The 20791-nt window shown below is 54.1% G+C and overlaps 1 protein-coding gene across 1 annotated transcript in view; it reads left to right on the forward strand.

Moving 5' to 3' along the window:
• Nucleotides 1-276: 276 nt before the first annotated feature.
• The window catches only part of MAML3 (mastermind like transcriptional coactivator 3), a gene marked incomplete at both ends in the record, with an annotated part of 330636 nt that continues 310121 nt past the window's right edge, over nucleotides 277-20791 (forward strand). Inside the window, one exon of the mRNA XM_084245235.1 lies at nucleotides 277-735. Coding sequence (XP_084101361.1) covers nucleotides 277-735 — 459 coding nt within the window. The remainder of the gene's footprint in view (nucleotides 736-20791) is intronic.

The raw sequence follows: 20791 nt of genomic DNA on the forward strand, positions 1-20791 counted from the left end.
TCCTCGTGGATAGGTGCCCGGTGGCACCCCGAGAACAGCCCCCCCTCTCCCCCGCGAGCTGTACAGTTTAAAAAAAAGGAAACAAAAAAAACCACCCCAAAATCTCTCTCCCCCCCCCTTTTTTTTTTCGCCCCGTCGGGATCGCTGTTTCCATCCATGTGCTTGCGTCTCCCCCGCGTTCCACTTAAACTATTTTAATCCTTGGACCCAAGGAGGAGGCTGATCGGGGGGGTGGATAAAAAAAGTTCTTCCAAAATAGTGTGCCCGGGGAGCAGGATGGGGGATTTCGCGGCCCCCGCGGCCGCCGCGAATGGCAGCAGCGTCTGCATCAACAGCAGCCTGAGCGGCGGCCTCGCCGGCGCCGGCCTCGGCGCGAGTGGCGCGCCCGGCGGTGCGCCCGCGGCCCCGGGCGCCGGCCACCCCGCCGCGGGCTGCGGCGGCTCGGGGGGCCCCGGCTCGGCGGCCGTCCCCAAGCACAGCACCGTGGTGGAGCGGCTCCGCCAGCGCATCGAGGGCTGCCGGCGGCACCACGTCAACTGCGAGAACAGGTACCAGCAGGCTCAGGTGGAGCAGCTGGAGCTGGAGCGCCGGGACACCGTGAGCCTCTACCAGCGCACCCTGGAGCAGCGGGCCAAGAAATCGGGCGCCGGCGCGGGCAAGCAGCCGCACCAGAGCAAACCCCAGCAGGATGCGGAGGCCGCCTCGGCGGAGCAGAGGAACCACACGCTGATCATGGTGAGGGCGCACGGGCGGCGGGCCCGGGGCGCGCGGGAGGGGCGCGCGCGGGGGGCGCCCCACGGGCGCGCGGGGGCTGGGGGGCACCAAGGGGGAGGCGGGCGGCAGCCCGAGCCGGAGCGCCAACTTTTCCGCGGGCGGAGCGGCCGGCGCCGCCACCTGGGCATCTGTCAGGGCTGTCACAAGGCGGGGGGCGAGGGGGCGCGAGGGGAGAAGCCGGTCACGGCGGCGCGGGGCGGGGGGAGCCGGAGCGCGGCGCCGGAAAAGTTTTTCTTTCCCCTGTCCCTGCCGTGGACGCCGATTTGAAAGCGAGTGAACCCGGAGTTGAAGCCTCGCTCCTCCTCTGCACCCCACCCCTCGCCGCGCCGCCGCGCCTCCCCGGCCCCGGCCCCCCGCGCCCACCCGTCGCGGCGCGGCCGCCGGGAGCTGGGGGCGGTGGGTGCCCCGGAGGCTCCGGGCGGGCGCCGAGCCCTCCGCCCCTGGTGGGGACGTGGGGGAAGGGAGAGGCTCGGGCCGCCTCTCCCCGGCTCGCCCCCTTTGGGCTGGGAAAGTCTGAGAGTTTTGTGAATGAACTTTGAAGTGGGAGAGGCGCGGGCAGGCTGGCTGCGCGCGTGGCCGCGGGCGCGCGCTGGCGAGGGGCGCGGGTGCGCTCCCTGGCGGCGCAGGCCCTGGGCGGGCCCGGCAGGTGGAGCGGAGGGGGGGCCGGGGGAGGGAGCGCCGGGCCGGAGCGCGGGGTGCCGGCCCCGCAACTTCGCCCGGAGCCGGCGCCCGCCCCTTCTGGAACTTGCCGGCCCCGGGCCGTCCGCCTCGCGCCCCCCGGCCCGCCCCCCGCCAACTTTCAGGGCCGCTCTCCTAAACCCGGAGGAGCGGAGCGGAGCCGGGAGGTGAAAGAGGCTTAAATGGCTGGGTGGGTGGGTTCGAGGGAGGCGCAGCAGCCAATGGCCTCAGCGCTCGGGGAGGAAGGCGCAGGTCCCACCCCCAGCCCCCGGGGTAGAATCCTTTCTCTTATCTCCCCTCTCCGGCTCTTCGGCTTTCCTCTGCGCGTGGGGGGAGGCCGGAAGCTCGGAAAGGTGTCTGCGCCCTTCCCCCACCGAGACGGCCGCGCGCGCGCGTGGGGCGGGCCGGGCGCCGGGTGCCCCGGGCTCAGGAGCGCGGAGGGACGTGCGCCCTCCCCGCCCGCCCGATCGGTGGCACGGGCGGCCCTCGCGCCCGCGGCCGGGCCACCGCGCAGTCCCCCGGGGGCGCGTCGCGGGCGCCGGGGGGGCGGGGGGTGCCGGGGCCGCGGCGGGCTCCGTCGGGCCGGGCGCGCGGTGACAAAGAGCCGGCGGGGGAGGGGCGAGGCGAGGCCGCGCGCAGGCTCCCCGCCCCCGCCCCGCACGTGAAGAGGAACAATTTGTTTATCTTGGGCCGGAGCAGCTTCCCTCCTCCCGGGGCTCCGGGCCGCGCGGCCCCGCCTCCTCCCCGCCCCGCCCGGCGACCCGGCCGCGTCCCGCCGGCAGCGCCTCCCTCCTCGCCTCTCCCCTCCCTCTCCCCTCCCTCTCCCCTCCCCTCGGCTGCCTCCGCCCTCCGCCCTCCCTTCTTTCCTGGGCGGCCGTGGGGGAAGGAGCGGGAGGCGCTTTGTCAGCCCCGCGGCCGGGCCCCCGCCCCCGGGCCGTCCGCGCGCCCGCCGCCGTGCGCCCCCGAGCGCGGGGAGGGGGCTCGGGGAAGAGCCGCGGGCGCAGCCGGAGCCGGGGAGGGAGGTTCTCCCGTGCAAACAGGAAGCCGAAAACCGCCGGCCCGCGGCAGCCCTTCGGATTGTCCCCAGGGGCGGGGCGGGGCCTGCGTCCGGGTCGGGCCCCCGCGCCCCGGCGACCCCGGCTGCGCTCCGCGGGCGTCCCTCCCCCCGCCCCTGGGGCGCCCGGCCCCGGGCGCAGGACGCGCCGGGCGAGCCTGACCGCGCAGTCGGGCCGGAGAGGCCCGGAGCGGGTCGTCCTGGCCTCCCCCGCGCCCCCCGCGCGTGGGCACCCCGCGCGCACGAGCGCGGGGCCGAGGCTGCTCGCGGGGCTCCGGGAGCGCGGTCCCCGGACACCTGCCTGGGGCTCGCCGCGCGCTCCCCTCGCCGGCCGGGCGCCGCGGGAACAAAAGCCAGTGCCCGCCCGGCGCGGGTCGCTTTTGATCGCGCGCGGGAGGAGGAGAGTCCGGGGCCGCAAAGTTTTTCCCACTTGGGTTATGTTCTCAAGGAGGACGGTGTGGGCCCTCGAAGGATAGAGGGAAAATCGGGGTGCGCGCCTGGGCAGGCATGCGCCCGCGGGTGGAGGCGAGCCCCGGAGCCCGACGTTACCTGCAGAGAGTGGCGAGAGCAAGCCAGGCTCACTCTGGAACGTGGAAAGGTGCTCGCTTGGGCAGGAGAGACCTCGGCTGAGGGGTTCCTGGTGACTCCCAGTTCAGCAAGTTAACGGGTAGACGTGAAAAGCGATTGCCTGAAAATCACATTTTTTCCCCCAGCAATTTTGTGACAGTAATTCAGCTTATTGATTAGACCGAGGTAAACGCCAAGACGCCGCATGGAGCGGGAGTAAATCCTGACTCACCCTGCATTGTACACACGCAGCCCTGCTGGCACCGTGTGTGTTCTGGGGTGTGTGATGGAAATAAATGGCCGTAAATCTTAGGAGTTTTATGTAAATTCCGTATGCCACAAAAAGGGAAAAAGACAGCCTCGTCCTCTACAGGTTATTTTTCCTTTCAAAATAATTAGTTTAAAAATTCACATGGACCCCTCAAGTGAAAGTGTGTTTCCTTGGGCCTGCGTGCGAGATAATCTGGAAAACAGACATTGCAAAGAATAGGTTGATACTCACTTTCTTGAATTGGGTGCGGGGTGGCAGGTGTGCTCTGGGGGGGGGGGGGTGGCCAGAGCAATTCTGTTGAGTTCCCAGCTTGGCCTGTCTGTTTGGAAAGCCCTAAAGAAAAGCAGGAATCAGCCAGGGCCAAATAATAATAATGGCGATGATAAAAATGAAGAAGAATCGTATTCCTTCCAGCTTTATTGCTCTTGTTTCCCTTCTTAGGGCCAATATGTCCCAGGTACTAAATATCGATTAACTCTCTCTCTGCCCGGCTTGGGTTAAGAAGGCAGACTAATCAGAGCTGCGTGCCTTTTGATTTGTTTTCTTATCTTACACACTTACAAGCATAGACAGGAAAAACAAACCAGCTAAGAAAAAGCAGGGTGGGTGATGCTAGAAAGAAAAACCTTCCTTGCCTCCAGGCTGCTGGGAGGAGCCTGGGTTTCATCCGAGAGTCCCTAACAGCCCTGTTAGAGACCCGGTCTGAAGCCGCATGACCTCCCGTCACAGTAGCTTCTGGGTTCCGGACTCCTGGTGGGGTGACACAGCTCCTCTGCGCCCCCACTTTAGGCAGAAGCCCCTCAGCCCTCACTCCCAATCGTGGGTGTGAACTGTTGATTTCACCTTGTAGAGTCTCTGTTGAAAAGGTGTCTTTTCCTAAAATAGGTTTAATTATTTGTGGCACCAGAAGGAGACACTGTTCATTCTTTGTACCTGGGACTGAAGTCCTGGCTAAAAATTTAAGCAAATTCCAATGGACAAATTCATTTTTAAGCCACAGGTATGTAGATTTCTCAAAGGAGTAATCATCCACGCCCACGGGGAAATGCAGGCATTGAATTTCAAAATGGTGGCAGGCTTGCTTGAGCCTGGAAAGCCACGTCCCCCCCCCCCCCGCACACACACATTTTCACGCTTTCAGAGTGTGTTTTGTGTATACGCTGCCTACAGACGACATAAATCCGTGACACCTGCCCTGAAGAGTTTATCACGTAAAATCCACTTGATGATAATTGTATTGATTACTGAGAAGGCAGCAACCTCTCTGGAATGTTCTCAGGCACTCCTGGAATGGGCCCAGGAAATGTCAACCGATTAGTCCGGTGCTAACCCTCCTGATAAATGAACTGGTTTGCCATTTCTTATCCTGTCGAAGGTAAATTACTGGCTCAGGATCCAGGCTTTTGGGCCAACTTGTCATGTCAGAACATTTCTACATCTTTTCTGGGCACTTCTTCCTGTTCTGCTGCTGTCCTGAGTGATGCACGGTTGTGTCTTGAGAGACCTCCCACAACCCACACAGGGTGTGCCTTGAGTTCATGAAAAACTTCTTGAAATGTCTTTTCTTGCTGCATCACAAGTGTTTGTCTTTTAACTCTCAAGAAGCATGTTTTGGAAGAAGCTGCGATCCGTGCTTAATTATGGTATTTATGTTCTTTGGTTATGACACATTTTATTTGGTACAGCGATCAGCCAGTTAATCATTAATCATCATCTACAAAATGTTCCTCAGCCTGACTTCCTTCCCAGGCAAAGCTGAGTTTCCAGGCAGGTGGTATATGTGCTACTTTCCATCCTGGCTCAGAGTGAGAAGGTCAAGTTTTGGAATTTTTGTAGTTTTCTATCCCTGATAGGAGGGAAATGAACAGTCCAACTTCATGGTTTGCTGACATTTCGGCACCAAAAGGCCTGTGGATTTGAAACACTAAAACGGAGTTATGCGGTTATTTTCCGAATCCCTCTCTGACTCCACCTTTTGTTTTTAAAGACATTTCCTGACCTGGCTCTTCCATCTGGTTGAGATAAGAATGTCGGCTCCCCCCCCTTCCCTCTCTCCTGCTCCCCCCCCACTACCCTGTCACAGAATGTATTGTAGTCTATGAAACCATTTTGCCCGTTACATAGTAATTCTTGGACACATTTGAAGTACTTGTGTTTTATTTTTAAGATTTATTTATTTATTTATTTATACAAGCACTGGGTACAGTCAGGAGCACAGGAGGGTGACAGAATTCACCAGAGCCAGAGCGGGGAGCAGAACAGGCAGACTGACGAAGTACACTGCTGAGGGGAGCAGCGGGTGCGGCAGGAGAGGTCTGCCCGCCATGTCGAATCCTCGCGGAGGCCGGGGATCGAACCGGCACTGCAGAGGCTGCGGGCAGCTTCACAACCCAGCGCTCAACCGCTGCGCCACCGGGGAGGCCCTGAAGTACTTGTGTTTTATTGCATGTCTCTGAAGGCATTTCCTGTGTGATTAGTGCTGGGTGTCCGTTAATGAACAGCCCTGGCCTCTGTGCCCAGCGTAGGATGCCTCCATTCTGCCCTTTTCCTCACATTGCCTGTCAGAGGAGACGGTGAAATCAGACACCAGGTTCTTACAAAGAGTCCCCAGACTTTCATATCTGCCTTCTACCCCCTCGGACGTTTTTGCATCTTTCACGCCACTATTCAGAGGCTTCTTGAGTTTTGAGGTCTTGTCTTGGCCGGCTTTGTTTTCCTTTTCCCTCCTGCTCCAGCCGTTTGGTCTCTTCACCAGCCTTTAACACCTTGACCAAAGTGTGGGAAGAAGCAGTGAGAGAAATTTAATGTTGGTGTTTCTATGCTTGTAATTAATGAAACAATGGGATAAGATACTATTTTGGATTGTTTATGGATTTGATTTTGCATGGCACTTTTCATTAGAACAAGTCATAGAGAAGAGACCCAATCTTTACATTTTATTCATTCATTCAATAATATTGGCCCACAGTCCATGGTGCTTCGTAGAAGTTAAAATTCTCAGTCACATTCTTGCATCCAAGATTTTGCAATGCTTATTTTTGGTAGACCTTCAATATTATTCTAGCTAGGTTTCAGGAGGTGACACGTTTTTGTTTGTTTGCTTGTTTTTGAATTGTCATCAGCCTCAGACCGAGTCAGGGCCCCTTCCCATGATGTTTTACTTTCCTGTTGTTTCAAACTAATCAGACATCGGTTTCTTTAAAACCAAAACCAAAGCAAAGCAACACAAGATGAATTACAGATGAGCGCCCTGGAGTTGCAGGGTCACCGCAAATGAAACTTTCCTTTAAGGTGCAGCGTGCTTTTCAGACACATTCCGAAAATTCATTCCTCATATTTGTGAGGCTACAAAATCAGCTACCTCTTTGACTAAAAAAGTCTTTGTTTGCATCTGAGAGAGTTTAAAGAACTAGAGAAGTAAGATTGGATGAGACTGTGCTGGAGGGGGTAGAGGGCCTGCAGTGTGTAAATACTCACAGCACACGGCCTCCCGCTCAGTGGACCAGAGGAGAGCACACTTTTTATCTTTTCTGGTCTACCTGGCTCGTCCACCTGCTAAGCAGCTGCAGGACCTTGGGTGTGTGCATAAGCAACTCCATTTGGGGAAGAAGAACAGGTTTCCTTTCGGCCTGCGTACAGATTGCACAGAGAAAGAAAACGACTTCTATGACTCAGGGTTTTTAAAAAAGACAGGCTGGCACACTGCTCTTGGGGGAACTTAACACGGATCTCACAAGGCTCACTGTCCTCGTACTTGCTCTGACATGAGGATGGTGATCCTTAAGAAGAATTTCAGCACCTTTCTAATCGTGTTGCACCTCCCGTTGGTTGGGATGACGTTTATGCTAAAGCAGAATCTTGTAAAGCACCCATAGAAACCTTCCGTGATTTAAGTTTTAACTAGCAATGTACAGAATTTCTAACTCCTTAAATCTCCACCCTGGAGGAGACTCTGGTCCTGTGGTGTTTCCTGGGGTGGCCCCTCTGAGCTCCGCCCGATGTGGGTTCTGAGTGCCTGTGAAGGCATGAGGGTCCTTCCTGGCGAGCTGCCCACCCCCCGTCCCCCGCTCGCGGGATCCTTCTCCACCTCCAGAAAACTCAGGTCTGAACAGGGGTGTCTTTCCCTTCAAAGGAAAAGGCTGAAGTGCTGGGAGTCTGTTTGTTCTGATTCAACCCAGGTCATAACTGTGACTCAGAAGGCCCGCACCGATCTCGGGACCAGCGCCGCTGGTGCCCTTTATTCTCACAGTCGGTGGTTATTTTCCTTTCTTTGATTGTTAGATGCTGAAAGTAGCTCAGTGATTGAGAGCGAATCTAAAGGGACTGGTACCCTGGGAAGGACTTAAGGGAACGGGTGGGAAGGCAGGAGAGGCAAAGGTGATGAGGATTCTGGAGGCACCTCCCCCATGGGTGGTAGTGGAGACAGGAGAGAGGTGATTGGTTTTGCTCATTTGCGGTAAACAGTGTCCTGGTGCCTGGGGAGTTTACAGAGATCAGGTTTGCTTCTCGTCATCTAGTCTGAACCTGCAGATCTTACTGAAACTTGACTGTATGCATTCTCAAGAGTGAATCACGATACTGTTTATATGTGGGGGGAGTCGTGTTCCTTCAACATTTCCACGTTCTCTGACAGGACGGCTGCCATTTGGAAGGACTTCCTGTAGGATTCCTTTCCATCGTCAATTCTCCATGGGTGGAGACTTTGCAACCCCTCCTATCCCTATCCCCAACACCCCCTGCCTGCCCAGTCCCTGCCGGGGACCCTGAGCAGTGTTGGGCGACATTTTCAGGACTGCTGCCTAGTAGGCGATAGCCAGCAGGCTGCTAAATACCCTATAGTGCACCCATAAGCTCCTATTACACAGTGTAAAATATGGTGTTGCTGCTATTGTGAAACCTGCCTTAAACCTGGGGTAGCCCTTAAATGATGAAAATGCACCACGTGGCTTTACTCCGTCTGTCCAGCATGCTTTTAGGAGTACCTGGGGGCAGTGGATTCCCACTGGGGTCTTGTGAGCACCCAGCCTTTAGCCTCAAGACTGCCCTGGCCTCTTGGGAGGTGAGCAGGGGTATGGGGTGATTGTTGGGCCACAGGAATTGTCTTGAAGGACTTGATGGTGCAGCCAGTGTGAGGCCAGTTTTTATGAAGTGCTTTCCCATCCCTTAGTTGTTCAAAGTTGAGTGACGTGAGGCTGCGTGGCCTCTCAAGCACTGTTTGCAGGCCCGGCGGAGACAGAGGGGTGCAGGGACCCGTGGTCTCCGGGGCCTCACGGCAGGGCTCGGTCTCAGGGGAGCTGTGCAAAATGGTCTCTGAGCTTTTATAAGAACGGGCTGATGGAAGTCATTAATAAACTCTTAGAACCAATCCCAGGCTTCGTATCTTCTTGCAAACTTGCTATTCTTTCTTGCATGGCTTTCTACAGGAACATTCACTTCATTATTTTTCCAATAAAATCACTTTGTGGGTGGAGAGGATTCGCTGGCGTGGTGGAGAGTAAGATTAAAGTCTGGCTGATGAGAGGCGCCCATCCCCCCATATCAAGCTTTTAGAGGACAGTAGACATGGGGGGGTTGCATTAAGAGAGGGGCAGGTGGGTCGATGCAAGGACTGGAAGTTCGGGGGCAGGAGCTGGAGGCCCTGGAGGTGTTTGGTGTGAGGGTGATGTGGTCGCTTTCTTGAGATACCTGAAGTGCTGTCAGGTGGAGAGGGGATTAGGCGTGCTCTGAGGGCCTCCAGGGGCTAAAGTTTGGATCAGTGATGGGCGGTTATTAAAGAAAAAAAAAAACAATGACGTGAAAAGCGACCCTATTCAAAGAGCTCTGCTCCAGCGGGGGTTGGTCTTCGCAGGCGAGTGGACACTGTTTGAAAGGCCGTCTCTCCTGCAGCTCCTCTTACTGGAGCGACTCTCTTTCCACCTGACCCCGAAGAGGAGGTGTCCGGAGGCAGCCCGGCCACAGGCTCCTGTTCGTGCAGTGAAAGTGGGACGTTCGCTTCCCTGTGCCGGCTCGGGGTCCCTTCGCCTCACCGAGCTTTGGGTTTCACGGGCGGGTGTGAGCGGCTCCGTCTGTCAGAGGCGTTCCTGCCGGGGCGCCGTCCCCGGGGCGGCAGCGGGTGCAGGTTGGACGGGTCCTGAAAACCTCAGCCCTGTGAGTTGCCACTTCCCACAGGTTCAATTACCCTGACTAATCCAGTCATCTGTGTAACGCGGTAATGACAACCTGCTGACCCGGCCAACTGTCGAAAACGCACCAAAGTAGACCTGCCTTACGGTCCCCTCAGAGCACTTGTTTAGACGGTGGAAGGCCCGTCCGGGGAGCGGCACCCGGGAGGCGTCCCCGACAGCCCTTTCTCTGAGCCGCTGCCCTTTGCGTTCTCAGTGGTCACCGCCGCTTCCCCACGGGGTCGAGACCTGGCCGTGGCCCCACAGAGCTGGGCAGTTTGGCTCAGAACCTGTGCTCTCGGCTGCACCATCCTCCTGCCTGCGCCTGGCGAAGTGTCCCCGAGAGGGCCTGTGGGCAGCGGCGTCTGCTAAAGAGCCGGGAGCACTGCTCACCCCTTGACTTGCCCTTTGTTGTTCAGGCCAATCTGAATGGAGCCCTCGCGCGGGTGCGCCGTGTGTGCAGGGCCTGTGCAGGTGTCTCCCACGCCTCTGGCCTGGCGTGACCTTCCTCTTCCTCTCCCATGTCCCCCTCTGTCCCGGGGACGCAGAGCCTGGAGACTCGTACCAGGTGCATGTGGGCAGCGTTACTGGGGCCACGGGTGGGAATATACGTGATCGGGAGGCCAGAACTTTGGGGTCATTCTCTTCCAAGTCACTCCAGGACACGGGGCCTGCTGCTCCCAAGCATGACCCGGATGCAGCAGCCTCTGAGCAGCCCCACAGAGCGTCTCGGTGAGGAGCCCGCTGGCCGGCTGAGCTGGTGCGGCCCTGTGCTTGGGCGGCCGGAGCGCCGGGGCCTCGCGCGGAAGGCGCTGCAGGGAGATTCCGTTTCAGTGGCTGGAATGGCGAGAGTTGGGTGTTTGTGTGTGTGAAAGACAAACCTTGTGTCTCCTCTTGAAACTCAGCCGTCCCAGACGGGGCCACGGAGACCCTCGCGGTGGCCGCTCTCGGGCGTGTGGTGTCGCCGACCGACAGGCCAGGGCAGCTGCCAGGCTGCAGGTTGGGGGCTGCGTCCCTCCTGAGTGTCTGCTCCCCTTTTTTGTGTTTGCTTCTGGTTTTCCTACCTGTGTTGATTTCTAGCACTTGAATGTTTTCTTTTAGGGATCTTTCCCCCTTGTACAAGGTCCGGAGTGTCCCGCATTTTGCATGAAATACAACCTTTACCTTTATCTTAACTGTAGGCAGATAAATGGTGATTTGTTCTGAATATTAGTTATTTCACAGCTACCTGAGCGCAATTATCAAATTAAAACAGCTTTCCAAAGCCTATTGAGACTACAGCTATGAGGCAATAAACTTCCCAATTCTGATTTCTTTGGAAAATTTGTCCTTTTTTCTCTGTGAAAGAGTGCAGAGATGGCCTGTGCTTCGTAATACACGGTTAGAGTCAAGTCTGATCTTACAAAAAGTGAATGTTTTTATTATAATTAAAAATGCATAAATAAAAGAATTTGCAGGTTAACATGTATGCAAAGCAATTTCACATATGTCAGCATCTGGCAAAACTTTGTGGATACTAAAGAAATGAAATAAAATTAGTTTAAGTGTTTATGCTCAAGTTTGACTTCGGCCTGTCTCCATGGTAATAACGCCAGAGTCCCAGCGAGGCTGAAACACTCTCTCACACGCTCCCTCCTCTTCTTCCCTGGGCTCCTCCCTCCCAGTGTGGCCCAGTGGCAGCCGCCATGGCATGGTGTCATCTTTAGCCCCAGCAGGCACGTCCTCACAGCTTGGAGCAGAAGAAGGGCACCTCGGGATCCGGCCAAGCTCTTCCCAGCCACACCCGCGGTCACCCCGGGCCAGAGGGCCGCTGATGTTTGGTCCACAGAGGGGGCTTAAAGAAGCAACTCTCTCAGTTCAGAAGTCATTATGGCTACACAGTGGAAGTCCTGTTGGCACTTTAACTAGGAAATCCTAAATGCTTTGCAGCTGCCACTGGGTTTTTAAAAACATGTGCATTTTCTGCAATGAAGCATGAACACAATGGCTTCAGATTTGGACTTTATGCCGCTTCATTCTCAGGACCTATTGAAGGCATATTTGAAAAACATGCTTGTAGATAACCACACTTCAAAAGCATTGTTGGCCGGTGGGATTTGTGAAGACACCAGGTCCCACAGGGACTGGCGACTCTGAGCGTGACAAAGGCTGATGAGTGGCACGCGGGTGGTGATGGCGCCTGGGGCCATGGGAGTTCAGTGCAGATGGGCTGTTGTTTATTTCAGTGTTTGCTCCTATTCTTAGACTTAAGGGACTGGAGCTGGGTAATTGGGGGTCACTTGTAGGTGGTAGTGGGGAACTCAACGTGGTGGTAGCATAGTGTCCCTATGTCAGATTCTAACCCTGTCCCCCTAAAACCTGTAGAATGTTTGAAACCAGTGCTGTTTCAGTAAAAATACTAGAGAGACAAATAAAGGACTGATAGGAATCCTTCAGGGGCCTTGCATTAACCTCAAGTCTGTGGTTGGAGATGGAATTTATAAGGACAGTGCCAAGTAAGGGAGTGTGGTGACAGTGGGTGCTGGGGGGCACCCCGTCTTTGTTTGCTCCACTAACGCTGAGGCCCAGCTTGCCTGCGTTGCTGGCTTGCCCGGGGTTGTGCTTATCTGAGGTCTGGAATGTCAGAGGATTGCAAACCTAAGATTTGCTTCCCTCTTTACCCTGAAGTGATGGCGTAGGCGTTTCTGGCCTTGGCTCCTGGGGGTGGGGCAGCCACATCTGGGGGCGGAGAGGGGAGCACATTGGCCAGCCCGGCCTCCCCTCCGGCCCCTCGCTGAGGCCATCTTCTCCACCTGTGAACAAAGAGTGGCCACTGACTGGTTCTCTGTCTGTGCCTTCACAGTGTCGCGCACACTTGTTTTCTTCAACTTCTCATAATATATGTGTTTATCATACACCGAAGAGCAAGAGATTTGAGAAGAGCGATAATTAGCTTTGACAGACTTTCAGAAATGAAGGGAGTCCATGGCTGGGCATGAGGAAAATGAGCCAGATGAGAAATCCTCCAGTCTCACAGCTCGCGACCTCAGGGGTGGCCCAGGTTGTCAGAAGCAGCAGATTCTTTTGTGATTTTTTTTTTAAATTTTTTATTATTTTCATGAATTGAAAAAATCTTTTAATTCTCAAAATAGAAATTTTAAATGGAGAAATTCAAGATACTAAGTAATAAAATGGGAGGAAGAAACAGCAAGTCAGCGGCTGGTGTTAAAATTCCTTATGTCGCACGGGGCCCTTTAACGCGAGTCTCTCTCTTAGCATCAGCCTCGCATCCCTTCTGAGGAGCCTTTGTCTAGGAGCCAGCTCTCCCTGCACCCAGGGGAAGTGGCCCCCAAGAAATGTGGTCCATTCACATGAACTCTGCTTCCTCGTCCCAAATTGGGGACCCTTCGTTAAGGGGGCAATTAGCCTATCTCAGAGTCCGCACAAAGGAGATTAACTGCGGGTTGGGTTAAATTACTCCTCCTGTATGGTGCATTATTTTCTATTTTCTGGATGAAAAAGAAACTTGTGGAAGGGAGTGTGAGGTGACTGTGGCAAACAGGAGGGCAGGTCTGTGAGGTTCCTGTCCCGTCCTGGGAGCTGAGCCAGGCTCCAGGCCGCCTCTCGTTCTGTGGCTCGTCCTTCCCGGTGTAAACCACGCCCTTACCCACGTGGAGGGCGGGGGATAAAGGGTCTGGAATGTTCTGAGGTGTACTGGCTTAATACTTGTAAGACAGAGAAAGGCTTTTGGGGGGGCATTTCACCCAGAAAGGCAGCGCTTAGACAGTTGGCAGCCAAGTTGGGGATGAGCGCCCAGCTGTGGGCAGCAGGGGCTTGCTTGGAGGAAGACTCCAAGTGGGTCGGGAGGGTCGTGGGGAGAGCAGACAGCTTTGGGTTTCCTTGTAAATGCACCCCCGAGTCCTTGGGGATCAGGGTGAAGCGCTCCTTGAAAATGTCCAGCTTCTCTCTCTCCATGCCAGAGCTGCTCCTGCCTTCCCCACCCCCCCATCCCTGAGTCTTTTGTTCCATGAATAAATATTATGTGGTTTGGTGCTCATTACTCTTTGATATGAAAAAAGGCAATTCATTAGGTTAGAGGAGGGGGGAGCAGACACCATTTTTCACCCGGTGCATCAAGTGCGGTTACACTGATTTGAATTCCCAGAAAAGTAATAAAACAGTGAAAACCATGATAAAACAGCTCGTGGGCTGACAGCTGGGCGCGGGGAAGGCTGAGGCCTGGCCCAGCCAGCCGAGCCGCAGGACGGGGCTGCCCAGCATATGGTGCCTGGCCGGCCAGTTGTTGAACTCGGCAGTGCCTTTTGTTGGGGGGACCCTCCCAGCATTGGGTCTGCGTTAGCAATTCAGAAACTTCTAGTCTCCTTGGCAGGAGGCCTCTGGGCACCTGGCCAGCCTCGCCTAAGGTGGCTGACTCGGGCCATGCCAGAAAAGCTCATGTCATCACACCTTCTTACTTCGCTCACTGCTCAGCCCTCCTTGCAGCGGGTTCGAATCACGATCTCTTCCGGCAGGCCGGGGACTGCCCAACAGAGGGGCATTTTCTCCAGAATATCAAGGAATCACCAGGGTTGCCTCTTCTTGGTTCTCCTGGAGGGAGCGAAGATGGTTCGGTTTTGCTTGTGGTGATTCTGGATGCCCCCTGCACATCACTTCTTCGTTCTAGAATATCTAACACCAACTCCAGCAAGTACATCCAGTCTGGTGTCACCACTGCAAAGAAGAGAGAGCCGGCCTGCTTGCTTTTACAGGGCCGTGCTAAAACCGGCGCGTGGCTAGGCGTGGGGCTCCGTGCCCAGTGTGCGAGGCTGGCGTGTGCGCACATAAAGGGCCTGATTAACTCGGCTCTCCTCCACAGCCATCCTTGGCTGCCCTGTTCCGGGCTGCACGATGGAGACCCCAAGTCCTCTCTGCCTTCACCTCTGTAGGGGCAGATCAGCCATTCCGGTGCCTTCACTCTTGACTCCCATGTGCAAGGAAGGTTCTAGAAGGGCCACCAGGCCCGAGAAAGCAGTTTCTGGAACCACAACAGAAGGCGGGTCTCAGACGGTGGCGGCCACGAGGACGAGCTACGTGAAGCTTGTGCTCACACGCTCCGTGAGGGAGAATATTTTTATTTCAGGAGCTTAAAGCAGGAAGCGGGGGGCTGCTCATACCCCAGTGGAGGGGCTGCAGATGTCACCCTGTTTTGGGTCTCCGTGCGACCTGTTTTTCACAGAACGCCCATAAAGGGTATGTTCCGACGCTGGAATGAATGAATTTCTTGTTCTTATGAATCAGTGTCATTCCAAGGCCAAGTCTACTGGAAAAAATAGACCTGAGTGTCCATTGGTTTCCCTCGTGTTCTGCTAGAGGCCACATTTAAACACTGGGGCTCTGCTTCTTGGAGAACTGTTTTTTTTTTTTACATTTTTGATCACTGACCTTGAAAAAGGATTTCTCAGTGGAGGAAATGGGTCTGTTATAAACCCGCTGCAGGTGGGGACGCCCTGGCCGCAGCATCCAGGGTGCCAGGATCGTGGTGGGGGGCGCATCGGGAGGGTGACCCGAGGCCTGCTTTCTCTTTACCCGCGAGGCTGGACTTAGGGGCTCCTTGTCCCAGTGACCCCCCACTTCCCACCTGTCCTGGTTAGCGTGATTGCACCACCTAACTGTCCGTGAGTCCTTCTCTCTTGCTTTCCCCCACTTTTCTGAGTTAAATCTTCACCTTCCCTTCCCTGAAGAAATGGAAGCAAAAAGTTGATGACCAAAAAATCCGCTGCCCTTGACTCTTCCTTGTCCTCTCCCCGAGGCCACTACAGACACTCCTTGTGCTTGGAAAGCTGAGGGTGGGAAATAAGATATTTTGGGGTGTTAAGAATGGGTGAAAACGTGCATAGACACGTATCCTTGTTTCCATTAAATTAAATTTGTAAATATCTTTCCAGACATTTCCCATTTGCACAGCAGGACTGGGTGGTTAATGGTGCAGCAGGTTTGTGGGACCAGAGCAAGTGGGGCCCCGCCTGGTCCTAGAGCATCAGCTCCGCAGGTGGCAACGCAAAAGTAGAAATGGGCTCGCGAATGTTCTGTCTTCGGGGTGCAGCCTTTCTACTTGGTTGAAGAACGATGAGTCTCAAAATCCAGCTGTGTTGTTTTACAAACTATTAGGAAATACCATCTTTAGGGACTATGGAGACAGTTCAATTAAAAGAAAAACTGGTCCCCCTAATGTGATTCATTTTGTGATCATTTAATACCTAAAGGACGCTTATAATTGAATTTTAGGGTGCTTTGCTTCATTTACATTCCAGCAAGTTAGGAATGCTCTCACTTTGTGGTCTTCTAATCGCTGTCCCAAACATTCACAAAATGCCCTGTGATTCAATTATAAGAATCTTCTGGGGACCGTGTAATTATATACTATCTAGTTATCACTATAAAGCGCCAGGGGATGGCGAGCCAGTGGGGTCACTTTAGTGGCTGGTTGTGCATAACCCTGTAATTGATGGCGCATAGTGCTCTGGGCGAGAAAGACAGATTTTATAAAGAGGCGACCCATCCTGTAAGTGGGGGACGATCTTAGATAAGGGGCTCTATATGATTTTAGGGTCAAGAAAGGGTTACCCAAATAGAACTTTTGAAAGCAAATGCTTATTGATACAGCCCTATTAAATAATTCACTGATGCCTTTGTTCAGAATAAATGAAATGTGACGCCTAAAACTACAGGCCAGAGACCCCACGGTTTGCAGTGAAAGGGGGAGGGTACTTTGTGTCTGCAAAGCTATGTCTTTGTAAAACTAAAATTAAACAAAGGACAATAGGGGAGAATACGCCACACGTAGGAAATAACTTCTAGATTCAGCTGCCTGGTCACTGTCTTTGAATTAAGGAAGGGGAACTAGTGTTTTCAAGGATGTTTGTGGGAGTAAGAAGCCTCCAGCCAGCTCCCCCCCGGGCTCCGAGGCGGCATTTACTTGCAGACTTCGCCTTCTTCCCGAGCTCCTTAAAGGGGTCGCCAACTCTCAACAGCAATTGCTTCTGAGTAGTGTTCAAACAACGCTGACACGAGTCCCTCGGTATATCATTATCTGGTCTCATATTTAACCTTTTTCTAATAGCCTCCCTGAAGTCCGGCGTTCTCAGCCAGTGCCAGAGGAAGTCATAAAAGGCGTTTTTCCCCTCTTGACTGCACAGCTGTGAGGAGCATAGTTATCCGAAAGTCCTCTTTGTTCCCCTTCCTTTGTCCTGTGTGGGCCCAGGTCTGCGGAAAGCAGGGACTTGTTGTGGAGCGAGGCCGGCCTCCATGGCAGGTGTCCACACGTGAACGGGAACTTCTCTTTTTCCAGTTTCTACTGAGCCTCTTGCTTGATTAACTCTATTCTTCCGTGAGAGAAGGGCTTTCAGAGAGCGCGCGCCCGGCCTCCTCTGCTGTGCCCGGAGCCTGTCGTGGGCCACACTGCCTGCCGGAGGGTCCGCTGGCAGCTGCGGTCTGAGAGGGGTGGGGATGGGTGCGCTGGTGCCGGCCCCTCTGGGCCCTCCTCACTGTGGCCAGACCTGTTGGCCCAGTTGCCACACAAGCTCACAACCACCTGTCCTTGGAAGCTTGCCGCTGTCTTGCTATGAGAAGCACATGGGATGGTGGCAGCTGACGCCTTGCATGGAAATTGGAGGCCACGTGGGGATCTAGGAAGAACACCCAGCACGTCTCCCTCTGAGAAGGCCCATGGAAGGCTCCCAAGAACCTTCTCCTTGGCTGTTTCACAGCCTCCTCCTGCGGTGGGGCCCGGTGGCCGACCTTGAATAGCTCTGGCTTCATTGTCACCACCAACGGGGATGCAGGAGGCGAGGGGGTGGAGGGTGAGATGGGAGAAGAGAAGGTGTGCAGCGGGCCAGGGCCAGGGCGCCTTGAGGATTGGGGTGTGGACTCTCATTACCTACCGTGGATTTTTGAACAGCGAGAGAGGAAGCTGCTCCCCCTTCTTGGGTGCGCTTATAGGAATTCCATCAGGGCTTTCCTTCCTGGCCTCTTCCTGGGGCATCTTTGTGGTCCTTGAGCACTGCAGGGAGTCTTCTGCCTCTGCACTGAGGCCTTCTCAGGAGAGGCAGCTATGGTTCTGTGGCAGAAGGGAGAAAGCACCCCTTAACTCTCGTAGTTGGGGTGTCCCTTCCCCCTGCGCTCTCTGGGTGCCTTGCACAACTGAATACTTGTGGGGTTGGGTCTCTACGAAGTCTGCTGCTTTGGGGGCTCCCCCATTTTTCCCTAGGCCTGTTCCTTTGGTTTCCAGACTAACTCATTACCACGCCAGAACCTTGCTCTGGAGGGTCCTATCCTCTCTCTGAGTTTCTGATTATCAAAATAAAAACGCTCTGTGTGACTTTCCTCCCCAGGACAGGAGGCGGCTTGGTGAAGCTGAAACAGTGTCACATTGGGAGCTGGGAAATCAGGTGTCGTCCCAGCTTTGCCGCAGTAAAATGTGTGACCTTGAGAAAGGTGCTTCGTCTCTTAGGACCTCAAAACTCATGGCTGATTTGAATGGTCCGTAGGGATGTTTCCCAGTAGAAAGGAAACAGATTTATGAAATTCAAAATTCTGGTGACTTTGTGCGGTTCCGTGGGTACCACCTGAAATCCGAGGAATAGCTGCTGCTTTCTTTCTGGCGGCCCAGAGACCCCGCCACGGCAGGAACAAAGGCCGGCCTGGAACGGGCCGCAGGTTTTTGTCCAGCAGATCGCAGTGTCCTATGGGGAATTAAGGTGTCTCCAGTTAGGCAAGTCGGCAAGACATGAAGGGGTGTCTGCCTGTCCTCTCTGCTCGGAGCCTGGGCCTCTTGTTGCTGCCTCAGTGTCTCCTACGTTCTGTGCCGTAAGGGGTCCTGTGTTGCTTACGGGTGAGTGACCCGCACTGGGGGGGTGGGGTGAGCTCCTTTTAAGCACAGCCTGAGCCTCACTCAGAGGAGGAACACAAACTGTGCCTCCTAAATGGGCCCTCACTTCAGTGCTGGCTGGGGTGCTCGTCCTGCCCGCGGTCACTGTGGCGTCACTCTGAATTTCAGGGCGCACGTCTTCAATGTGGCTTGGAAAGGAGGCAACGTGCTCTTTTCCTGGTTGGTTGGAGCCACTTTTCTTGTCTTTCAGTTAACACTTAACCATCTGCCATCCATCATGAAACCAAGTTAAACTCTTTAATACCATTTCTTTGTTGCTGAAATCAAACCTTTTTAAAAAATTTTTTTGATTGAAGCAATGTTGGTCTATCACGTTACATGGGTTTTGTGTTACATTCGGCATCTGGAGCGAACCACTTCCGAACAATTTGTAAGTAAAACTCTTCCCCCAGTAAGGCTGGGTAATAGCCCAAGGATTTTCATCAGCTTCAAAAATTCCTTCTGCAAACTTCAGTTTACATGCCCCTGTAGGAGATCTGTGAGGGGACCCTCCGAATATTTTAATGCTCAATTTCTGACCAGTGGAATATCTTGGCCTCATCCTGTGCCACTTTGAGTTAGAATTCTTTTAGAAATATGCATTTGGGCAGCTCAAACTGTGAGACAAAAGTGAACCAGTGGTGAGTGCCGGGCTCGTCATATATGCGAGTGGGTGAGCAGCGTCATGCTTGTAGAATAGCTTTCTTCCCTTTAAGATGGTGTGTTGTAGAGTGGGTTTACTAGCACATTCTCTAGGTAAAGAAAAGAATTTCATAAATGAGAATCTTTGGAGGCCCTCAATAAAGCAAGATAAGTAACGCAGCCTTTTCAGACGTAGTCATTGTCTAGACTAGCTCTGTACACATAACTATTTTTTCTGGTTACTTAAGCATATTTAAGCTTATTTTCTCGAGTGATTTTGGCAAGCATCTGGAAAGACAGGAGCAGGCCTCAGAATGAAGTCGAGTTCAGTGTTTTGCTAACAACTCATATTCTTTTCCCAAGTCCAGGGTGAAAGCAGAAAGTCACTCCAGTCAAAATCACGAACTTGGTTGAGTTTAAGATTTGTTTTTGGCCTGGGAATTATACAGCTGACTCCATCATTGTGATGGGCGATGACTTCTTGTTCCGCGCTACAGAAACAAACACCCAAACACTCACCTGCTTGGTTTTAGGTTTGTGGACAGAGGTTCTGTTTTCCTGAGTTAACTATTTCTTATTTCTCTCTTGCGTCTGAGCTTCAGCCAACACCTAAGTAGACTTCTCTTGGTGTCCTTCCACCATTGTTGATTCGAAAGAAAAATAGCAAATATTAGGAAGTTTTGATTGGGAAGGACTGCGCCGACTTTGGCTTTCTTACTTGTTGCCTTGATGGGCCATCAGCTTGTTCCTGCCTCTCCTCTTTGTTCCAGCTGTCTCTCCAGAAGGCCAGGGGAGATTGTTAAGAAGGAAAGAGCTACCCATTCTTTTACCTTCCCCTCTTGGAAATAAACAGTGCTGTCAAAGTCGGTTTTGAATTAATTTGATAAAAAGCAATGAGGGTCGGTGTAAGAATTGAGGGGTGTGTATTTAGCAATTTGGTTGAATCTTGGTCTTACCTGAGAATTGTGCATCCCCGTGCTTTGCAATTAATCACTTCTGCAGCGCCTCGTGCGGTCTGGAAGAGGACTTCTGTGATCCTGTTGAGGAGAAAGTGAAAGCAGAGAATGGCGCACATTCCATTTCAGGGGTAGCGCTGTCCTCCGCGCACTTGTTCCCTCTGGGGTCCAAAGTCAGAATCATCCCTGGGCTAGGGCAGATCTGGAGCACCCACCATCTTGGCAGCTGTGCGTGGTGAGACCCTTTCTGAGGCCCACAGAGCACCCCAAATCCTCCAGGTCAGGAGGAAACCTCTGCTACAAGACCCCATTGCCTGAGGAGAGCCCTGAACCCACAAACTGGACAGGAATTGACTCATGGTCAGAGCTGGAAGTTCCACGAAGGGGGGGCTCCTGTCTCTCATCCCTTGCTGTAGCTGGGCCTCCAGTAGCGCTTTTGCACACTTAGGTGCTTAGTGCATGTCCACAAGCTCAGTTAATCTTCTGACTAAACCTGCTTGCCCCAAGTTCTACCCTGCCCCCTCCATCCTTGTCTTTGTATAAACCCCCAGAGTTCTCTCGTGCCAGAGTTTGGTGGAATCCTTCTGGAGCCTTGTGGGTATTTTGGCACTGCACCTCTGGAGGCAACAAGTTGTCTGTTTTCATGAAGAGGACATCCTGTCTTGCCTCTTCTTATACTAAAGAAGCCTTTATGGAGAGGTGGGAGGAGAAGTTTGGAGAAAACCAGAGAGGACTGTGTTCAGGTGAGGACGCAGGGCCTCCCCGGTCGAAGAGGAGTTGCCT

Source organism: Talpa europaea (assembly GCF_964194135.1).
Source record: "Talpa europaea genome assembly, chromosome: 10".
NCBI classification, from domain to species: Eukaryota; Metazoa; Chordata; class Mammalia; order Eulipotyphla; family Talpidae; genus Talpa; species Talpa europaea.